This window comes from Heloderma suspectum, chromosome 1 (assembly GCF_057233095.1).
Source record: "Heloderma suspectum isolate Gila_16-S chromosome 1, 16-S_ref, whole genome shotgun sequence".
In the NCBI taxonomy this organism is placed as follows: domain Eukaryota; kingdom Metazoa; phylum Chordata; class Lepidosauria; order Squamata; family Helodermatidae; genus Heloderma; species Heloderma suspectum.
The window spans coordinates 417631839-417652343 of NC_139458.1; the positions used below are offsets into that span (position 1 = coordinate 417631839).

Genomic DNA, 20505 nt, shown 5'->3' on the forward strand with positions numbered 1-20505 from the left:
TTCCATTCTCTATAGGAAGTTGAACGCTTAGCAAAGTGGAAGGGAGATGGAACAATCATAAGTTTAACTAAACATAACCATTTCCTTGTTAATTCTCACTGCCAAATGCTGGTCTACTGGAACTTGCTTTTGAATAAATTATCAGGAACAGGTAACCATTAAAATGACAGAGGTTAGAAAAAGCAGTTTTAAATCATTGCAAAAGCACCACAGTATGAAAGCAGTACACTGTCGTGCAACAAATGCTATCTTATCTGGCTGTTTTGAATGAACACAGATGACTATTTACAAACTGTAACCTTAGTATGTAAACTATGGAGGTTACACTCCCTGTTTCCTCATTGTTGAAGATATACAAATTTTCAACATGGTTTTATGAGTGAACTGACCACAACGTCAATTTATTTTCAATCAAACTCTTACAATGAACCAGTAAACTGATTTTCTTAAGGTTCCATTCTAATTTCACATGCATTCATGTAACAGCACTAAGGTTCATTCTGATTTGGTATGAATCTGTTTTAAGGGCCTGAATGAGAGGTGTAACACCAGAAATGCATGTCTTAGAACACCAATTATCATTCAACCTGTCAAACTAAAAGGAGAGAGAAAAATGAATATAAGCATGTATATGCCAGGAAGTGTTGGAGATAGGATGTACCACACTCTTTAGAAAACAATAACTCTTACTGCCATCAAAGACTTAGTGAATAGATGTAGAATTTATATGAAAACTTCATTGTTTAATCACAAAAAAGAAGAGCAGGTAGGATGACAACAAACACCTTATTTACAGAGATGCTACTTTACAGCTTACATAAAAAATTAAAACAATTCTCTGTTTTTAGAAGATACCACAATTACTGTTTTAAAAAACCTACCAAGGACTCTCAGCTACTTCCAATATTACTTTTCACTAATTCTGATCTTTCAGTGCCATGTTCAGCAGTAGGGGCCTAGACCGAAACAGATGTACATCAAACCATTTTGGAATTATACTGATATGGTTCTTAAAGGACAAGTATCAGTAAGAAGTAGAGTTAAAAGCAGCTCTTGGGTGCTGTTGAGTAACAAATCACAGCTAAGAGGAGACTCTCTTCAGCCCATCTTGTTTCTTCAAATAAGGTCAGCAACTAGATTTAAAGGAGAGGGAACAGATTATATGCGTGTTAGTAATGAGCAGAGAGCATGTCCTGTGCATACATCTACCACAATACCGTGTAAGTTCACTGAAGTCAAGTATGTCAAGAGGCATAGCCCCACCCCTGACATCACCCCTTTTCCTCTTTTTTCTTTCATGCTGGATCTTTGCCTCTTCCCAGCATGGAGAAAGCCCAGGCCACTCCACAGCCCCACTGCTATCTCTGATCCGATCCTGGACACTAGGACTCCCCTACATGGGGAGAGCAAGCATTCTTCCCCACACATGGGCAAGTCCCAATTCCCGCCATCCCATACCTATGCTGCTATCACTGATCTCAGATCGGAGATAGCAATGGGGGTGAGGGTGCAGTGGGATTCGCCTGTATTAGGAAGAATGGCCAGTCCTCACTGAGTGGGTGAATCCCAATATTCAGGTTGCCCCACATCCCTGATCTCAGATGAGTGGTGGCGAGGCTTGGGATGTGCTTGCTCACCCTGCACACCACATATGGATAAGTCCTGCCATCCAAATCGAAAATAGCAGTGGGGCTGAGGGAAGTTGGGAGTAAGTCTGTGTGAAGAAGAGCTGCTGCTCTGCCCAACACAGGCAAGTCAGGCCCAGGCATCCCACTGCTATCTCCAATCTGACTATCTACCTAGGGGGCAAGGTTAGGCCAAGAATCAGATTCTCACCATTCATAGGCATTTCATCAATCTGGGTGGAATAGTACTGCTCAATGTCTCGCAGAATACGTATGTCATCATTCTTTACAAAGTTGATGGCGACACCTTTCCGCCCATAGCGGCCTGATCTACCAATCCTGTTGGGACAAGGGTGGCATTCATAAGCAGTGAACAAAGCAGAAACCAGAGGAACAACCTATCATGCTAAGCAAAATTCCTCTCTTTAATAAAGGCGGCACAACCAACTACTAGCATCACGTTCCTTGTTCCTCACCCTTTGCCATCAACACACTCAGGAAACAAGGCTTCAGACTAACACAACTTTATTAGTTAATGGCCAGCTTCTTTACAAATGCAGATTCTAGGAAACACTCAGACTGCAACGAAACAGCTAATCCACACATGTACGAATATCGATAGAGGAGATGAAGTGGAAGTTAGAGAAGGTGCCAGCAGTCTGGGCATGAACTTCTTGGCCAGACTTGCTTTGCAGGGATGCCCCTCCCTTAGGGTAGCTCCCTCCTACGTTGGCTTCCACGAGTGGCCAACCTGGCACAGTGTCAGAGCCCTGCCCCTAACCTTTTCCGCTTCGCTCTGCAATGGACCCAGTCATGCCCCTCGCTCTCCTCCTCCTCCTCAACCTGGGTTCTCATGGTGGAGGAGTGGGGGAGCTGTTCAGGCTGGGCCATCTGTGTGTCAAGGTCTTGGGATGAAAGTCTCAGTGTATCTGGGCTCACTAGGGAGGATGCCTCCCTCTGTTCTGGCTGTTCCCATTCTGATTCTGAATCTGAGCTGCCAGACATCTCCACATGCTCAGGTTCATTCCTGACAACTAGTGAGAGACATGTACCATATACTCTGGACAGCTGCCTATTTACACGTTTAAAAACAGAAGTACCTTTCGTTTTAATATTTTTCAGAGCATATTCTGAAGGACTGAAAGAAGCTGTGACATTTTTTCTTTATTTAAACACACATTTCTGAAGTTTTTCACCATTTTTTTAATATATTTTTATTATTTTATCTTTATAAACACTACCAAAATTACCAACAACCTACTCAATACTTCAATTCTCATCCATAAAATATTTTAGTTAGGACACCATAATAACAGAAAAAGAAAGAAAGGAGAGGAAGAAAGGAAGTCAAGGAAAAAGAAACAAGTTCTTTCCCCTTCCCTCCCTCTCTCCCCCTCTTAAGAATTATAAACTCCAACATCTCCCAACCTCCAATGGTATTCTATTTTAAAAAACTATATCTATTATACAATTTTACAATTTAGTAAAACAATCTTTTATATCAACGCAACAATTCTACACTTCATTCCCAAAAGCCTGATTAGTAATAATAATATTAATAATAATAATAATGGTAATCAAAAAGAGAGAATATAGTATTGTATAATAATAAAACTTAAGATGAATCTTCAACAGTCAATATTTTATACTACATATTTTGTCTATTTTAAAATATAAAATAGACAAAGAAACATAAAGAGAGGGAAAAATAATACAAGGAAAATACATAAAGGTAAAGAAATATGTATAAAATCATTTCTTCTGCTAGCCTAGATCATGAAAGCTACACACAAGCAGTTAACAGTACTTGTTTAGAAATTCCATTTCATGGATTTGTGACAGAGTTCTCACGCATTTTAACATTCAACCAAGCCTCCTCCATTTCATGATTCGTAAACTTCTTCATCTGGTCTTCAGACACAATACAAAATGTAGCAGGATATTTTAAGTGATATTGTAAGTTCATTTGTTTTGCCCGATTCTTTGCTTTGATAAATTGCCTTCTTTTATTCGCCACTTCTTTGATGTAATCTGGGAACAGCATAATTTTATCCTGTTTCCAGGAAAGGCTTCCAGCTTGTTTTGCCAAATTCAGGATATAACACTTTGTAGACTTTTGCAAATTGAACTATAATTGTATAATCATTCCCTTTAGGATTTGGCACACGAAATGCCTACTCAATATCAACAGAATAATCATAGGATATAGAAAGTATCTCATGCAAAAGTTTATCCACAAAAGTAGACAATTTCACCATTTGTTCTGGGATAAATAACTTTTAAATATTCGTGCAAAGTGTCCAGGATTAACACCCCCCAACACACACATTTTGGACCTCAAGTGGAAAGCACAAAACAAAACCTCCAGACAAGCCTTTTCCAAAATCTTCCACTGCATAGTAGGAGTACAGTTTAATATATATGCACACTTACCTGTGTATATACAATTCTCTGTTGTTGGGCAAGTCATAGTTAATGATCAGGGAGACCTGAGGTACATCCAGGCCTCTGGCCCAAACGTCTGTAGAAATAAGAACTCGGCTGTAAAAAGAAGGAAAGAAGTCATTAGATTGCAGAAACCCCGGAAATAACTTGGCTATGGAAGAAGGGGTGGTAAGTGGCTGTGAAAATCTCGGCATATTATGACTGATCAGTAAAAGGTAACAGATCCTTTTATCTTCATTTGTAAAACAACTGTTTATGACAGACAAGAGTTTGAACAGGAGAACTCAGCAACTTTTCTTATTAACATGACATAATGGGTTGCACATGATCTGAAACCAGAGAGGGTGGCACTGTGTTCAATGAACTGAACAGTGATGGGCCTAAAAATGGGAAGAAAAGCCATAGACACTGGATCTGAAGATGCCTTGAAGGATGCTGACCCAAAAGCACAAGAGTTACCACCTTCGGATGTTCTCATGCACAATTCACATATAATAATGGGGATTGTTTAGAATACCTGGTTCTTCTAACAACTTGCCCTTTACCCCCAAGATAGTTCCAGAATACATTGCAGCATGCATCAAAACTGGGTTGTTTGTTTTTTAAAAATGTAAGGGATCAAAAGTAAACATCTGGTGAAGTCCTCTGTTAGAAAGGCTAAGCTACATGGACAGTGCCGCAGGAAAAAAAAAACCTGGCTTACCTTGCACCAGATCTGAACTCTTTCATGATAGACTCCCTCTCCTTCTGGGGCATGTCACCATGCATTGATGAAACAGTGAAGTTGGCTTCTCTCATCTTCTCAGTCAGCCAGTCAACCTGAGCCAGAAAGTTATTTTTAGACTGTGGCCCTGTTCGCACTTAATGGTGGCAAATTGTGGCTGAATTAACCCACAATTTGCTGGGTTACGTGCTATGCATGAGCCGCTTCCTCTTTGCATAGTCAACCTCCAACCAGTTGTTGCTGCATGACATGTGAACCCAGACACTATGGCTTATTCATAGGTTAACTTTGGGCTGCTTAATGTAAGAACTAAGTCTAGGTTAACTTTGGGTTGGTTAACCAACAAAACCCCCAAACTGTCCAGATGCACACGTCATGAAGCAAAGTGGAAGTGGCACACAATCCAGCCAGATTTGTCATGATTATGTGCAAACTGGGTCTGTGACAGAAGCAATCCACAAAAAGTTAACTTTCTCTAGATTGACCACCTAATGCGAAGAGAAAACTCTCTGGAAAAGACCCTGATGCTGGGAAAGACTGAAGGCAAAAGGAGAAGGGGATGGCAGAGGATGAGATGGCTAGATAGCATCACCGATGCAATGAATATGAACTTGAGCACACTCCGGGAGAAAGCGCAGGACAGGAAGGCCTGGCGTGCTATGGTCCATGGGGTCACGAAGAGTCGGACACGACTGAACGACTGAACAACAACAACTAGTTCTTACAATTTTTAGCCCCGATAGGGATTATTCATAGCTTGACTGGATCGTACAGTGTTAATTGCCGACGTACCTTCCTCTTGGTATTACAGAAAATTACTGCCTGTGTGATAGTGAGTGTGTCATACAGGTCACACAAAGTATCAAATTTCCATTCTTCTCTTTCCACTGCCACGAAGAACTGTTTGATCCCTTCCAGTGTCAACTCATCACTGAACAGAGAGAAGGAAAACATGCTTATTATTTAAAGCATTTTACTACACACTTCAGCCGAAAGGGCTCAAGAAAAGATTACAAGGAATAAGACAGTCCCTGCCCTCAGGTTTATAATCTAAAATACATGACACAAAAAGAAAAGGGAATGAGAGGGAGGAAGAAAAAAAAGCAAACTCAGGCACTAGCTCTAATATTTTTATAATGTCCAGCTGGAATAGAAACAATTCAGCCAGAAGAGGAACCAAAAGTTGCTCATCTCTCAGCTGAAATGATAGTGACTTCGTTTTCCTTTTCTTCCTCTCTCTGCTACAGCCTGATGTAATGGCTGCTGCCAGGCTACAGCAGAGGGAGTAGCCTGGAGGAACTGTTAAGACATTACATTTGTATAACAAAACATCCTAAACTACGGAGCTATTCTCTTGACTATTCAGATCTATAAGAAATGCCTATTAAATTACCAACAAAACTGAGAGTTTAGAACACATTTGTTCAGTTTTTACACTCAGTTGTTTGCTCTGGCATTAACAAGATAAAGAGAACTGAAAATATGGCAAATATGAGCTAGGAAGTTCCCACTTCAGCCACGGGAACTTCCCTGGCTGCGCTTGGATGTAATGCTAAATCATGGCGTAGTGTTACGAGACACCTTCCTTGGGGTCCGCCAAGGCACCTTACCCCTCCCAATTTTTTTTATTTTAACTTTTAAAAATGTTTTACCAGCATCCAGGATCGCTTCAAAGTGAACTGAAGGCTTCCAGCCATTGTCATCTTTATTTCCCATGAATGCTTCTGGGCTGCTCCTGAGACTCACATACATTCTTAGGAAGTGACAGGCAGCTGCAGGCAGATGCTTTCCTCTGAAGTGCACCCAGCCACCAAGAAAATATTTAAAAGCCCCCCTGCTGCTGATGTGTGGTAAACTTGGGGGGGGGGCGCTAAAGAGAACAGTGGTAGGGGCTGGGGGGGCACTAAATAGAACAGTGGTAGGGGCTAGGAAGAGTGCAGGTATGCACGGAAGTGTGAGAGGTGGGTGGGGGTGAAACAGCATGGGCATGCATAGATAGTGATCTAGGGAGAGGGAATATATATGTGTACGGGTGGTGTTCCAAGGATGTGGGCATGGGGAGACAGAGTTATGGGATGAGAAAGAGTGCATGTAGGGCTGGTTATCAGGGGCAAGAGTGGAAAAGAGATAGCGGGAGTTAGTTGGCTAGCAGAATGGGGAGGGGAGATTTTTTTTTGTCTTCTGCGAGATGGGTTTCTGTTGGTGCAGAAAACTGTGGGCTCAAAGGAACTGTTGTGTGAGTTGGGGCTCAGACCTCACCTCTACCTTTTAGGTAGGTTGCTTGTCCTTTGCGAATAGCCACACTTCAAGGAAACCATTTTGTGGTGGTGCCAGACAGTTTCTCAAATTTTCAAATGCATTCACAAGGGCCAAAAAGGTTGGAGACCTCTGTGCTATGTAAATGCAAAATATGATGATTTAAAAGCCTTTTGTGCCTGTCTTAAGAAAACCCAATGTGGCGACAATTCCAATTTTACACCCTTTGTAACTTACCATTAAAGTGGATAGTTTAGACAGCAGATTAGGGATTGAGAAGACAATGAAATGGATTCAGACAAGCTCTCTGCTCTAATTTTGATCTGAAGTGTTATCAGTGTGGTCATATTCGAAACTACTAATGTAGAAGAAAACACCAACATTGGTCCAAGCCTTTGAAATCACTAACCGTTTCACCAGAATGCGGATGGGGTCAGTCATAAATTTGTTCGTCATCTCCAAGATCTCATGTGGCAAGGTGGCACTGATCAGAACTACCTGTGTTGCTGGGGGAAGGTATCTGTACACGTCATAGATCTGTTCTTTAAAACCTAAATAAGTGAAGCAAACAATATAGGGCAGATAAAGCAGAATTTGAGAGCCTTCTTGTTCTTTACTGATCTGAGCTATAGAAACACATTTGCCATTATAAATAATTCACCGCAAAGGCCACTCCAAAGTTGTTTCATCCATGCCTAATATGAGAACCTCCACTATTTAACACAGGTTAGCGCTCATCTGAGGCACGTGTGGCATGCACCTGACCCACTTTGTGGGCACCAAATAACATCTGGCAATCTGTGTGGGTATAGTGTACTTGTGAAGGAAAAATTTGTACTAGTTTTGAAAGCTGCAGATTTTCCTGTTTCAAAGTGTGTGACTACAAGTCAACAAATGGGACACTGACCATTATTATCCTTCATCACTCCACCCCTCCAATCTAAAAACGCAAGGTGCACAGATGTTTGTTATACACTGCATACTGTAGAACACATTATATCTCATGAAGTTTTAATGAGCGGGGCTACCACTGCAAAAAACACTTGACTGTAGCTTTTGCCTGCCTGCCTGCCAAATACTTATTTGCTGCCTTACGAGTACAAAGGCTTTTTCATTGTTGTGCATCAGTTATCTTAGAACCTGTTTATAGTGTTCTTAATAAAGAATAACACAATAATCCTTGTGATGCACCTGGGAGGAGTTTCCAAGTATTTGTATGACAGAAAAACACAGCCATAGCTCTAAAAAAGGCTCACCTAAGGCAAACACATTTATGAAAATCTAGGTATAAAAAAAAGTCTACTAGCCTCTCCGTACATTTCTATGGTTCACAACAGCATAATTTAAACCATATGACCATAGGGATTATGGAAGCCATAATCCAAAACATCTAGAGGGCATCTGGTTGCCTATTCCTGGCTTAAACCATGGATCAGAGAAGTTACTCAAACCAAAATAATTGTTACTTGCCCTACGCACATATTTAACTGCAAGTATGGCATAAACTGCTTCAGCAGCTAAGATAACTCCCCTCTCTTTATTTTTATAGCAATACGGAAAACGTGTGACTAAGACTTCAGAGTAAAAGGCATTCATTACCTTTATTGAGCATCTCATCAGCTTCATCCAGAACCAACATTTTGATTGCACGAGTCCTTAGACTTCTGCGACGAATCATATCTGAAAAATTTCAGGTTTGTGTCAAGAAACAGTGATCAAGCAGAGATGTTGAGATCTGTTTCTTGTCCTGCAGACTAACGGACTCACAAGGGCAAGGGGAGTTCAATCTCAAATGGTACTGTGCCAGGAAAACCTGGGTGGTTAAAGGACCACACAGTGAACATTGCAGGAACAAAAAGCAGTCCAATATGGCATCACAAAATCTACAAGAGCAACAACAGTTAAGACTATGTACCCCTTAATTTCCTTAAAGACAGTTTCCACATTACATTTCTGTATTTATACCTTAAAACACTGGGTAAAAAAATGCTGTTGATGCAAGTCTTCACCATATTAGACAGCTCACATCTTGCAGGTTTACAGAAACTAGTGTCACACCTAGCCTTTAACAACACAGCCTGAAACAGGGTAGGGGTTGCAGATTTTCTTCCCTTTTTCTGGCAATGTTAAGTTGGAGCAAAATTATTTCTAACACTCTAATCCAGTAACGTTAAAGATGTAAATTACTTTGAGACACGATACTAATTCCCTTGAGTTATTTAGAACGTTCTGCTTCATCTTCATATTAACACCTATTGGCCAACCTGGAGAATAAAAAATCAGTGGCTACTAGTCAGGGCTAGACAGGCCACTGGTCTGATCCAGCATGGCTCTTATGTTCACCTATTGATAGTTTCTACAATTGATCTTGAAAAATATTAGGGAAAGGTTAAATTATGTTATCTAATATAATAGCAATTACATTTCATGTCCGGGGAAGCTTGAGAGTGGCGGAACCTTATGTCTAGCCTGCGCCATTATTGGGCTGTTTCCAGTACCAAGAGGCATTCCCTCATTTGGTGTGGGTACATGCTGGAGAAGTGTGGCTTGCATGCTGCAGAACACCACAAACGGCATTACTTCTGACACACTGAGCAACCTGTATGTAAAGCCAGGACGCTATGCATTTTTGAAGAGTGCTCCTTAGGTCAGAAGGAGAATCCCATAAGATATGAGAGGACACCCAAGGGGCTCCTTGGGCATCTTCTCATCACACTATGAAAACTGGGTAGGGGGAAATATGCTGGGAGAAGCAACACCACGAAGATTAGCTGGGAAAGAAGCCCCAAAGCAGTTCTGCCCAGGTAAAAGGAATCCCCCCATCTCTTATTTGAGCTGGGAGCTGGAGAAGCTAGGGTGAGCGCCAGATGTGCCCTGCATGGGCCATCCCTGGCTTAAAATGACAAAAGGTCCTTCCACAGATGGTTCAAAACATAAAGGAGAGAAGAGAAGGGCTGGAGTAAGAAAACCATGGTTGGAGTTCCTAGTCTAGAGAAGAGAACTGAGGACTGAAAAGTATCTTGAGCATGAAGCAGATAGAGGCTTCTAGACAAAACATTAAGATGAATTCTTTGTAGTAAGCAAAATTAACCATCTCACCAAATACACGCCCTGGTGTGCCAGCAACAACATGTTGTCCATAATCTAGCTTCCTGATGTCTTCACCAACGTTGGTTCCCCCAATACATGCATGACACTGGACATTCATGTAGTCACCAAGAGCAAGAAGCCCCTGCGAGAACAAAAGCACTAACAACTTAAAGGGGATTCAAAAGTTCCATACAATCTGACTATAATTGAACAAGGAACCCTAACAAGAGCAACGACATCCCCTAACAGCAACCTCTGTGTGCATGTGTGAGAGAATGAAGAGGCAAATCCTCCTATATGCAAATATATTTTCCTTTTCTAACTCAGTGTTTGACTGCGTTCCTCCTATTGCTGCAGCTGTTTGTGTTCTTTTCTAATAGATACAGAAGTGCTAAATAATGTGTTATATTTTTATTACATTTATATGCCACCTTTGTTCCATCGTGGAACTCAAGGTAGTATACAAAGGGTCCCCAGGCAGACTCCCATCAAAGAACTGACCTGCTTAGCTTCAGCAAGGGTGCTGCATCACAGGACTTACAACTACTTGGATCAGGACCGGCTCCATGTTTGAGGAGGCCCTGAGTAAAATGTCCTCTGGTGGGCCCCCTTCTTTGTCAGTGGGCTCTGGATAATTTACCTGGCTGCTGTGACAGCATTCCAAGCACTGTGGGGCAGCTCTGTTTAGCCACCCTTGAAATTCCCACAAGCTCCAGAATGATGATAGGTTGGGGGCAATGTGGAAAATAAAAAGGGTGGCTAGATCTAGGCATCTGGTGCCTCACAGGGTGCTATGACAGAAAAAAAATGTAAGAGGGGCCCAAGGCGGGCATCAGGAGAGGGCCATTCCTAGGTGCTGGGACCCTGGCTGGCCAAGGATGCCAGACGCTGACTCTCCGGATAGTGCTGTAGGCAAGTGGTCAGTTTTCAGAATTTAAATTAAGGAAGACCACTGGCACCATGTTAAATATTAACTCTAAAGGCCCTCGGATACAGCACCATTTCACTGCACAAACTTATCTGCAACAGCCCTAAAGGAAGCCCTGCCCACAGAACAGGGAGACTTCCATCTAATGCTGCAGCTTGAAGCCAAATAGCCACTTGATATTACTGAGCTGCTGTTTGCAGCAGAGGGAGAAGAACAGTGCTGTCACAGGGTCCTTATACGCTGTTGGGGGCAACATTACATTTCTGAAAGTTACCAACTTGTTTAAGATTCACTTACCTTCTGAATCTGTACTGCCAGTTCTCTAGTAGGTGCCAAAATCAATGCCTGAGTTTCACGAACCTGATTGAAGCAATGAGATATAGTGAACACGACAGTCATTCCCTCTAAATGGGTATTCTAAATGTAAGTGTTACGAGATCAAGAACACCCCGATTACCACTCAATTGGGGTGGGCGGAGGAGATGAAATCCAATGTTCAGAGAAGATAATTAATATGGAAAGTTGTCTCTGATCACCATCAACATCATGAGACAATACACTATTTCCAGTCAGAATGTTTGCATCTTCACAATGGAAAGCATTATGTATTTATGTTCCAAAATTACCTGGATGTCCAAACACTGTAGAACAGAGATGGAAAATGTTGCTGTTTTGCCTGTTCCAGATTGTGATCTAAAAAGAAACAAAATATTTTTAACACCTGTATCGGAACAAAAAATAAGTTAAACACTCAATAAATATTACCACAGGCAGGATTAACTTCTTTTGGGACTATCAAAACAGCTTCTTGACAGGTAATCACCTATCAGTGAAGCCCACACTTGTTAATCCTAGCCACCTGATGCACTGGCATTTGATCTTTGACCAGTTTTCAAATAGGCTAATGCTGGTTAGGCACAGTTTGTTAACTAGAACCAAGCTTTGTCTATTGGGAACCGAGATTACTGTAACCAGATCTACATTACAATGTATTTATTTAACACATTTATAGGATGCTCTGCTGTAAGCTAGAAGTTGGTTAAAATGGGTAAAAACTAAAACTAAAACACTATAACAACCAACATACAAGACCAATTAAATGCTTTATGGACTGCTGATGGTTTTGACTGAAATCGTTTTTGCTTTTAGTATTTTTGGGGTGAGAAATATTGAAAATATTTCAAACAAGTAAACAGATGCAATCCTATATATGTCTGAGAAGTAAAATCTATGTAAGTATGCATAAGATTGCAGCCACAGCCACTCTCTGCACTGACACTTCCCCAAATAAAAAACAAAGTTCAAAAATAAAATTCAATGTATGGTCCAATTCACATAATATGAGTATACCACTAATATCAATACACTAGATACTATAGCATTTAGCACATCTCAATAGCATATTGCTCAATCATCTATGGTTATACAGATTCAGAATTTAAAGCACTAGCACAAAATGTTATGCACTCTCTATGAACATACTGGGTTGTTCCCAATTATGTACTTCCACCATTAGAACTACACAGAATGGTAATACTAATAAAAATAAGTAATATCCTTAATACAAAAGCCTTGCAGAAAAACAACAAGTATCAAGCCCATCAAATATTTAAAAAACTAAAAAAAGTTGGTAGATCAGTGAAGTCTGATCAAAAATTAAGATTTACTCAATACATGTATGAAAAAAGTTCAAACAGTAATTTAATGCTTATAAAGCACTCTAGAGAATGAGTATTCTGTTCTGTAGCATGTCTTACACTATGTTCCTCTTACCAATACTGAGAAATTGCCTTTATCTTTTAAGCTGGGGAAAAGTATTAGAAATTTTCAAGATCTGTAAGATGTTGGGGATCACTTGCTGCTATCCAGCAATGACATCCATAAGAAATTATATATACAGGGTAAAAATTATGGCTGGATGTGACCCATGCAACAAGACACACACAAAAAATAAGCAAAGGTATCTTTTTGTAAATTGTTAACAGAGGCTGCAATGCTAAGCATACTTAGAGAAAGGCTTAGAGGGTATGCTTAGCAGTGCAATCCTAAGCAGTGGATTCAGTGGGACTTGCTCCCCAAACACACTTAGGGCGCAATCCTATGGAGATAGACGGCCGCCTCCAAACTCGGAGGCAACTGCCTATCCAATACAGGGCAGGAGAAGCAGGGAGGGGATCATTCCCTCCACGCTTCTTCTGCCCTGTATTTGTGGCTAGACAGCCGACTCTCTAGCCGCAAGAAGGCAGAGTGGGGGAGAAGGCTGCCAGACAACACATAGCATGTGTCATACTGGCATTTCTGCCTTCCCTGTCCCGGAACGCCCCATTTTGGCCACTCCACACTCCTCTTCTGAGCTGGGGCTGTTTCATGCTGCCTGCAAAGCAGTCGGAGAAGGTCAGTTCTCCAGGAACCAATCTTGGAGCGCAGGCTCCGAGGTCGTTTCCTGGAATCCAGATATCCTATGGCCGTCTAGCAGCTCACTAGCGGCCATAGGATTGCTCCCTCCGAGAGTATGCTTAGGGAGCAAGTCCCACCAAACTCTGTAGGGCTTATTTTTGAAAAAAACATGCTTAGGATTGCTAAACTTACTTTAGTCCTTTCTATCCAAAGAGGTTGTTCCTTACTATTTAGGAACATGCAGCACCAAGAACCATTTCATTCATTTCATTTATTACATTTCTATACCATTCAATAGCTGAACCTCTCTGGGCACTTTACAAAGATTAAAACCTTAAAAATACATTACAAAAAACCATTTACATACAAACATATAAATGGACAGCACACACAGTGACACATATATCTAACACTATTTTAAACTATCAACAATAAACAATCAACAATTTACATACTCTTTGTCAAGTTGCTGATATCAAAAATAAACTCTTAAGACTTTTTTTCAGTGTACAATTTCACTTACTGTGCAATCACATCTCTTCCTTTAATGATCTGTTTGATTGCTCTCTGCTGGATGGCTGAAGGTTTCTCAAAGCCTAGAAAATTCATTTTAAAAAATGTTAGATTTCCTTTCTAATTACAAGTTGTATCCCAAAACATTAATCAAAGCAATAGCGTAATAAACCAACCATTTAGAGATCAAAACACTAGAAGCTAGAGCTGTTAGCACATAATGCATTTAAGAGTAGCAGCATCAGCAACTAAGGAGGGGACTTGGGAAAGAAAACAAGTTACAAGTATGTGCAGATTATCACTGTCTGACAGCAAACTTTACACATCTCTAAACTCATGAACTAAAAGGATCAAAGTCCTGCCAAACACTGGCAACCACGAATTGGGCCAAAACTACGTGGTGTCAAACCTGCACTGCAGTATCCTCTCTTACTCCTGGGTTCCCAGTTCTAACTACTTTCCCAAGCAAGGCTCTAAATATCATATAATTCTAAATATGATGAACCAGCATTTCAAGGCAGGGAGGGGGATGAATGTAACAGATGCCAAACCAAGATAATAGATTCTATTTCCTGAAACTCTTTCCTCAGGAAAGGTGCCCATTTAACTAGATAAAACTAGTCTCCCCATTCTACACACATCCATTCTCTCAGCCTAAGCCTCATGCTCCCGCTAACCACTATCAGGGGCTTAATGTTTCCAGAGTACAACAGTCTCCCATACTGACTGGGGTCACATGACACATCAACCCACCAGGGTTGACTGCCCACAATGGGTTAGCATGTCGTGCAAAACCGGACCATTCTTATCAAGGTGGGATGTATTTCCCAAACAACCCACCCTGATAACCAAAGATCTGCAGTAGATACTGTATTACCCACGATGGGTTGGTGTGTTGTGTGAACTCAGACACGCCAACCCATTGTGGGTAAAGGGCATCAGGCAGTGATGATCACTATTCACAATCGTGGCCAAGCCGCCGCCCCTTGCCAGTGACAGCCCCTCCAATGGTGTCCAAGTGACACCTTGGAGGGGCTGTCAGACCCCCCCTTTGCCCCCCCCACTCCCCCTTCCTGGCTCCTATCTCAACACAGAATGCGGTCAGAGCCCCTTTTATTTCCCTGGCCCCGTTTTGCACACAAATCAGGCTAGGAAAAAATTTTTTAAAGTGCCCCATGATGACAAACAGATAGGCAGGGGAGAATCCCATCCCCTGACATGGCCCCTTGGGGCAACAGGACCTTTGGTGGGGAGTTGGATTTCCCCCCATCCAATTTTCGGCACAGGGTGCTTTAAATTTTTTTTCCTGGCCCTGTTTTGCGCACAAATGGGGCTGGGGGGGGAGCACCTTATGCCAAAAATCAGACATGGGGGAATCCAAGCCCCTGTCATGGGCCCATGGGGCAACAGGACCCAAGGGGGGTAAATTACCCCCCCCCCATTGTCAACACAGGGTGCTTTAAATCCCAATGTAAGCCAATGGAGACCACTATGGTTTGTTATCATGGCTGGGTTCATACACAACACAACACCCCACGGTTCAGTGACAACCCACATTCAACCCATACTCTGGCTTGTTGTGTTGTGTGAACAGTCTATGGCTTTTCCAGCAGGCATATGCAATGAAACACATGCCTGTGGGATTGCTAAATATAACACTGGTGATGTCTTGGCTGGGAGCTGCACTGTATCCCAGCTCTGTATTTAGGTACTAGTTCGATAGCCAAAGGTGACAAGGAACTGCATCCAAAGGAGTGCACTGAATTTAATGTTGGCGAGTGTTGGAGCAGGTGGAAACCAAGCAGACTGCCAGAGGAAGGGCAGCATTCTTCAACCCTCCTCTGCCAGTTCCCAGCAGCTAGTATTTTTTCCCAAGCTAGTAACTTTCGTGAATTTGTTTAAAAGCCTGCCACATTCCCTGCTCAAGACATACATTACTAGGTACGCAAGAACAGAATAAGAGCCACGCTAGATCAGACCAAAGGCCTATCTTGTCCAGCCTTCGGTCCCCACAATGGCCAACCAGATGCCTCTGGAAGCCCACTAGAAGGACATGAGCACAATAGCACCTTCCGGCTCATGTTCCCCAGCAACTGGTATTGAGCAGCATCCTGCCTCTGATTTTGGAAGTAACAGATAGTAGCCATTGACAGCCTTATTCTCCATGAATTTGTCTAATGCTGTCTAGGCTGGTAGCCATTACTATGTTCTACGGAAAATGTAGTGTAAGGTACGCAGGTGTAGCAGTAAGCATGGAACCAATTAATACAGACTTCGGCAACCAGGTGCCTTCCAGGTGGGTTGGATGAAAACTCCTACCAACCCCAGACAGCACAGCCAAGCATACCAATGGCCAAGTATATCAGTATAACATTGAGTATGGAAGCAATTAACATGGCCTTTGCCCACCTAAGAACATAAGAGCAGCCATGCTGGATCAGAGCAAGGGTCCATCTAGTCCAGCATTCCGTTCGCACAGTGGCCAACCAGCTCCCCATGGGAAACCCAGAAGCAGGACACGAGTACAACAGCGCCCTCCCACGCACGTTCCCCAACAATTGAGTGTACAGAGGTACACTGCCTCTGATATTGGAGACGGCGTAGTCATCAGGACTAGTAACCACTGATAGCCTTCTCCTCCAGGAATCTGTCTTTGTTGTTCAGTCGTTCAGTCGTGTCCGACTCTTCGTGACCCCATGGACCATAGCACGCCAGGCCTTCCTGTCCTGCGCTCTCTCCCAGAGTGTGCTCAAGTTCATACTCATTGCATCGGTGATGCTATCTAGCCATCTCATACTCTGCCGTCCCCTTCTCCTTTTGCCCTCAGTCTTTCCCAGCATCAGGGTCTTTTTCAGGGAGTTTTCTCTTCGCATTGTTCAGTCGTGTCCGACTCTTCGTGACCCCATGGACCATAGCACGCCAGGCCCTCCTGTCCTGTGCTCTCTCCCGGAGCGTGCTCAAGTCCATATTCATTGCATCCGTGATGCTATCTAGCCATCTCATAGGAATCTGTCTAGCCCCCCTTTAAAGCCATCCAAACTGGTGGCCATCACTACATCCTGCGGTAGCTTATTCCGCGGTTTAACTGTGCGCTGTGGTTAGAAGCACTTCCTTTCACCTGTCCTGAATATCCCGCTGATCAGCGTCGAGGGATGACCCTACTGGGTTTTAATATCACGAGAGCGGGAGAACCGCGTCCCCCAACCTGCTTTCCCCACGCCATGCGTAACTGCGGGCCTCCTGCTGCCCTCCAGGTCGGCGAAAGCTGAGTCAACGTTACGGACCGCCTCCCCGGTTCTTCCTGCGCTTGGACCCGACCCTTCCCCCCAAGAGCCCAGTCAGAGCCGAACAGCTGCTCCCCTCCCCCACTGCTTCCGCAGACTCGGCCGCGCGGCCAGTTCCGTTGCCCTCGTCCTCTCCTCCCCCCCCGCCGCCGCCGCCGCCGCCGCCGCCCGCACCGTAGGCGTAGATGCCGCGCAGCAGGTCCTCGCGCAGGCCCATGGTGTCGAAGGTGGGGGTGACGTCCACCTCCTCGCTGGTCTCGAACTCCACCTTGGTCATGTCCTCCTCCTTCAGCAGCCGCTTTCGGGCCGAGCCCGCCGCGCCGCCCGCAGCCCCCGACATCGCGCTCGGTGCGGCTAGCGACGACCACCACAGCGGCGGGGCCTAGAGACTGAGGAGATTCCCGCCGCCCGCGCGGAGGTGCCGGAAGGAAAGGCCCGCGAGACGCGCCCTGCGCGACGCCACGGAAACGAACCGCGCGTGCGCTCTAGCCCCCTCCCCCCCCTTCCTCCGTGATGTACGTCCTGACGCTCAGCGACGCCCTACGGCGCTAAGACGCTCGCTCCTACCCACAGAGATAGGAAATGGTAGACTCACAATAATTTCATTGGACGAGGAACTTCCTAAGTCTATTACACTGTTATAACCCCCCCACACACACACACACACACACAACCTCTTCCCCAGGGTGGAAATGGTACGAAAAGTAGCGGCAAAGAGGGGAGCTTACGCGCTTTCCAATTAGGTCTTTTTGTTTAGCGGGGCGGGTTGGGGGAGCGGTTAAGTTTTAAGACAGGGGCGCCCCAGGTTCAAATTCCCCACTCTCATCTTATTAACGTCTCATCTCGGGCCAGTCGCTACTCCTAGACTTACCCAAATGTGTTGTACTACAACTCCCATAACCCCCCACCCACCTCTGGGAGTTGGAAGTCCGAGCACATCCAGAGGGCACCGAGTTTGGAGAAGGCTGCCATAACCTATATCACGAGGCTGTTAACAGGGTATAAATGGAGACCCCGCCTTCATGAAGGGCATAAAGCTAATAAAGCTAACACTTTTAATATTGCCCTAAAAGGAGAAGGGGACGGCGGAGGATGAGATGGCTAGATAGCATCACCGATGCAATGAATCCAAACTTGAGCACGTTCCGGGAGAGAGCGCAGGACAGGAAGGCCTGGCGTGCTGTGGTCCATGGGGTCACGAAGAGTCGGACACGACTGAACGACAAGAACAACAAATGCCAACACAGCCCCAAATCCCCATATGGTAGAGCAGGGAGAGTAAGAGAATAGCGTACAGCAGCCCTGCAATGATTAACGTCTCACCTCGGGCCAGCCGCAAACTCCTATCCTTGCCGAAACGTGTTGCACTACAACTCCCATAGTCCCCTATCCACCTTTGTCCGCCGTAATAATGCAGGTTACAGGCGGGCCTCAGGCCGGTTTGCGTTTGCAGCCCAAGCTGCCTTACTAACCAAAGCAGCTGGCATGTGGTAGCAAGGGTCAATCTACTTAAACTGGCACCCTCTGACCCCACACCCAACCCGAATCCAGCGCTTAGTTGCATCGAGAAGCCTTGAGCTCCATTGACTTGCGTGGATAAACGCTGGACTGTCAAATGTTTAAAAACGAAAACAAAAACCACATTTGGGGGCGGGGTGGTCCTCGATTCCTCCATAATTTTCAATGGACAGCGGTCACTTCCGTCCCCAGCAGACAAAAAAAATGGCGCCTGAAGTACACCTGATGATGAATTCTCTATACGGGTCTATACAAAGTCTATATTCCTTTGTATATGACGCGCTGCAGTGCGTGTTGAGGTAAATGGCGCATGCGCCGTTCATTTTGCGCTTCTTTATCTTTGTGCAATGTGTGCACGTGTGAGGTGGTCGGGGGTTGGTTTGCGTTTATGCTGTGCCATTTCTGAGCAGGAATTTTAAATGGGCTAGTGCCGCAAACGGAAGTGTTTGACAAAGCTACCGAAGTACTTATTTCACAGACCTGTCACCCATCTCATCAAAAAATGTTCTGTTGCACACATTACATTTAAACGAAGCCGTTGGCTTGAGTTTAAAATTAAATGAAAGCTCCCATGAAGGGGTATGGGACCTACCTGAAAGAGCATTCATTACTCTCCTGAGATAAAGTTCTCTATTTATTTATATTGTATTTATATCCTGCCTTTTTTCCTTCAAGGAACCCAAGGTGTCAGGAGCGCCCTAGCTGCCTCTTACAATCCCCTCCAATAGCCAACTCAAGATGCAGAGGAAGAGGATTCTTTCCAAGGCTTTATTCCTTTACAACTTAATGACTCTTTCAGATGCTAATCACCACAGACTAAGCAAGAAACTGCACTGGGGTAGTTAGCAGAGTAGTCTAAGCTCCAAGTAAGGCAGTTCATCCCCGTTTGAAGGAGAAGAGTGGGAAACCTTTGAACTTATGGGCTATGGAGAGGTCCTCCCTCTTACCTGTAGGTCCTCGGGACGCGACCATTGTTTTAGCGCCAAGCGGGCAGAGTGCCTCCTTTTGGCGCCCTCCATCTGGCACCACTCCCTGCATCTGCGCCAAGTGTCCAGCAAGGCCCCATCCCCTGCTCTCTCGCTGCCAGGGTCACTATCTCTCTCAGGAATGCAGGCAGGAGGAATCTCTCTCTGCCGCTGTGCCTGTGAGAGATGAGCAAGCTCCTCTCCCACAGGTTGTTGCTCTTCCTCAGAATCAGAACTGCTCTGGGGCTCTATGAGCTCAGTTTCCACCCTGACACAAGGTGGCTTACATGATCCCCCCCCATTTTATTTTTGTGGTTGTATCACAGTTTTAATTTATTTTTAAACTTTTCTGTACTGCCCTTCAATATAAATCTTTTCAGAAGAGTTTTACCCAGTAAAAATAAAAAATCCTATTGTAACAGGACAGTAACATTTTTAAAAAGCACAAAACTGCAGGTAAAAACAATGAAACACTGGTCTCTAAATATCAGTAAGCCAACTGAACCCATTGGGACTTCTTCTGAGTAGGAAGGATTGCGTAGGAAGAAATGTGTAGGATTTGGTTCATGCCTGCAGATCTACACGTATTTATTACAGAAATGTCTATCTGGCCTTTCACTCATGAACTTCAGAGCTGTAAGAGATCAAAATCAGCAATAAACATTTAAAATAATCTACAGAAGCCACCCTCATCCCCCGCACAACAACATGAATCAAGAGCAAACCAGCAGGAGCATAACAACAAAAAGCACATTTTGGT

At 43.9% G+C, this 20505-nt stretch overlaps 1 protein-coding gene across 1 annotated transcript; it reads right to left on the reverse strand.

The window, feature by feature from the left end:
* Positions 1-722: 722 nt before the first annotated feature.
* Positions 723-17723, reverse strand: EIF4A3 (eukaryotic translation initiation factor 4A3). Its single transcript, XM_084829168.1, has 12 exons — positions 17437-17723; positions 13989-14061; positions 11695-11761; positions 11366-11428; positions 10150-10282; positions 8650-8730; positions 7460-7601; positions 5587-5725; positions 4774-4889; positions 4059-4166; positions 1837-1964; positions 723-1133 (listed from the first exon to the last, which is right to left on the reverse strand). The coding sequence occupies exons 1-12, from the start codon at positions 17600-17602 to the stop codon at positions 1117-1119; spliced, it is 1233 nt and encodes a 410-aa protein (XP_084685294.1). The 5' UTR covers positions 17603-17723; the 3' UTR covers positions 723-1116.
* Between the last annotated feature and the right edge of the window lie 2782 nt (positions 17724-20505).

Excerpts from the sequence above, each read along its gene's own strand:
- EIF4A3 (XM_084829168.1), bottom strand. The coding sequence starts at position 17,602 with ATGTCGGGGGCTGCGGGCGGCGCGGCGGGCTCGGCCCGAAAGCGGCTG. Across the intron at positions 11,429-11,694 it reads TACAGTGTTTGGACATCCAG|GTTCGTGAAACTCAGGCATT; the intron begins GTAATTTTGGAA and ends TGCTTCAATCAG. Across the intron at positions 7,602-8,649 it reads TGATGAGATGCTCAATAAAG|GTTTTAAAGAACAGATCTAT; the intron begins GTAATGAATGCC and ends TCACTTATTTAG.